This window comes from Salvelinus fontinalis, chromosome 3 (genome assembly GCF_029448725.1).
Source record: "Salvelinus fontinalis isolate EN_2023a chromosome 3, ASM2944872v1, whole genome shotgun sequence".
Classification (NCBI taxonomy): domain Eukaryota; kingdom Metazoa; phylum Chordata; class Actinopteri; order Salmoniformes; family Salmonidae; genus Salvelinus; species Salvelinus fontinalis.
In genome coordinates, this window is record NC_074667.1 from 60,646,312 (window position 1) to 60,648,811 (window position 2,500).

The window sequence follows — 2,500 nt, forward strand, 5'->3', positions numbered from 1 at the left end:
GTCCAATGCCTATGGCTGCCTTAAATATGGCTCCCAATCAGAGACTAATGAATGACAGCTGTCTCTGATTGAGAACCATTCAGGCAACCATAGACATACCTAGATACCTACACTCAACACAAACCCATACACTCTAACAAAACCCCCTAGACACTACAACCACCCAAGACAAGACAAATACACAAAACATCCCCCCTGTCACACCCTGACCTAACCAAAATATTAGAGAAAACAAAGATAACTAAGGCCAGGGCGTGACACCAACAATCAACTTGACAGAACTTGAAGAATTAAAAAAAAAAATATGGGCAAATATTGTACAATCCAGGTGTGCAAAGCTCTTCAAGACTTACTCAGAAAGACTCACAGCTGTAATGACCACAAAAGGTGCTTCTACAAAGTATTGACTTAGGGGTGTGAATACTTATGTAAATCAGATATGTTTATTTATTTTTTAATGTACATTTGCAAACATTTCTAAAAACATGCTTTCAGTTTATTATTATGGGGTATTGTGTGTAGATGGGTGAGAAAAAATCTATTGAATCTATTTTGAATTCAGGCTGTAACACAACAACATGTGGAATAAGTCAAGTTGTAGGAATACTTTCTGAAGGCACTGCATGCATATCATCTATCGGAGCCAGGGTTGACTGGCTGACTGGCTGACTGGTTGACTGGCTGGCTGTCTGGCTGACTGGCTGGCTGGCTGGCTGGCTGACTGGCTGACTGTCTGGCTGGCTGACTGGCTGGCTGACTGGCTGGCTGTCTGGCTGACTGTCTGGCTGGCTGGCTGGCTGGCTGACTGGCTGGCTGGCTGGCAGACAGATAAATGTGTGTGATGAGTTTATACCCAGTCATCTTTGGTGGTCTTCTCTTTTGGTATTCCACTTCGTCCACCGTCCACACGGCCCCCTTCACATTCTCCACCCTCACAAAACACTTATGCAGACTCAGGTTGTGGCGCACAGCATTCTGAACAGAGGAAAAGAAAGAGACAGAGAGAGGGAGATAGAGATAGAGAGGGGGGGGGTGAAGGAGATAAAGACCATCCGATTTGAAGAATAATTTGCTTTCATAAACACGCGGAATTCGTGCATTAAAACAGCACTCTGTAACGGTTATTTTCAGTTATACTGAAGAGAATCAAATACGACAAAAACCTGCTCAGACAAATAACGAATGATTCTTGGACACACACACACACACACACACACACACACACACACACACACACACACACACACACACACACACACACACACACACACACACACACACACACACACACACACACACACACACACATACACACACCCCCAGCTCCACCCCCAGCCCCACCCCCAGCCCCACACACACCACTATCTGTGGCTCACTCCCTAGGGATATTCTTCTCTTTTCATCTACTATTTGTAGTTTGTTCATGCTCAATTTCATTACCAATTTTAATTTGTCTATAATTAAATCCTGCATATTTTCTCTGACACGCTTTTTTAATCCATGAGGGAGGGACAGGCAGAGCGTGCATCACTCCTCACCGTAATTACACACACACAGACACACACACACACACACACACACACACACACACACACACACACACACACACACACACACACACACACACACACACACACACACACACACACACACACACACACACACACACACACACACACGTAATTACACGAGCCATAATCAGCCCCAGACACCCCCCTCTCTCCTTCGAGTTGCGATGCTCAGTTTTGTAAATGAGTATGACCCCAATCTCAGTCCGCCACCCTTCCATCGCAGCTCCTCTGCTATTCATTGCTATTTGCATTTGGCTCCGTGATGAAAGCCTAATTCTCCCAGTTAAAACATTAGCAGTCATTTACAGCAGGTCGCAGCACATGCACCCCCCCCCCCCAACACAACACACCCTGGAGAGGAGAGGGGCGAGAGAGAGAGAGAGAGAGAGAGAGAGAGGTGTAGAGAGGAGCAGGGGGGAGTGTGGGAAAGGGGAGAAGGGACACAGGTGGAATAGAGGCCTAAAGCTAGAGGTAGTATTGGAGAAAGGTAAGGGTACAGTTAGGGGGAGGGGGTACAGAGGGGTAGGAATGACACGGGGGGTAGGGAGAGGAGAGTAGGGCTGTTAGAGAAAAGGATGATGGGTAGGGACTTGTGTCAAATGGGAGGTGGCGTGTGTGTGTCACAGCGCCCACACAACAGACTGGTAGTTCTTACCTTTCAGCATACACCCCTTCAGTTATTGTCCTCAATGTGATATTAGAATGCTTAAAAGTACCATGTTGGCACCAGCAGCTCAAGACAGACTCTAAAATGATCTTATTGGATGAGCCTACATCCTGTTGAATGTGACCCTGCTCTCTACCATTTCCAGAACCTTGGAGAAATGAAATCACATTCTATTCAACTCTGACTGGACACCTCTCCCTCTCCCTCTCTGTTTCTACTTCTCTCTTGCTCTCTCTCTCTCTCCCTCATCCCTCTCTATCTC

The 2,500-nt window shown here is 46.4% G+C and overlaps 1 protein-coding gene across 1 annotated transcript in view; it reads right to left on the reverse strand.

Moving 5' to 3' along the window:
- The window catches only part of LOC129851250 (forkhead box protein P4-like), a gene marked incomplete in the record, with an annotated part of 178,284 nt that overhangs the window by 9,642 nt on the left and 166,142 nt on the right, over window positions 1-2,500 (reverse strand). The window contains 1 exon segment of the mRNA XM_055917665.1: window positions 854-975. Coding sequence (XP_055773640.1) covers window positions 854-975 — 122 coding nt within the window.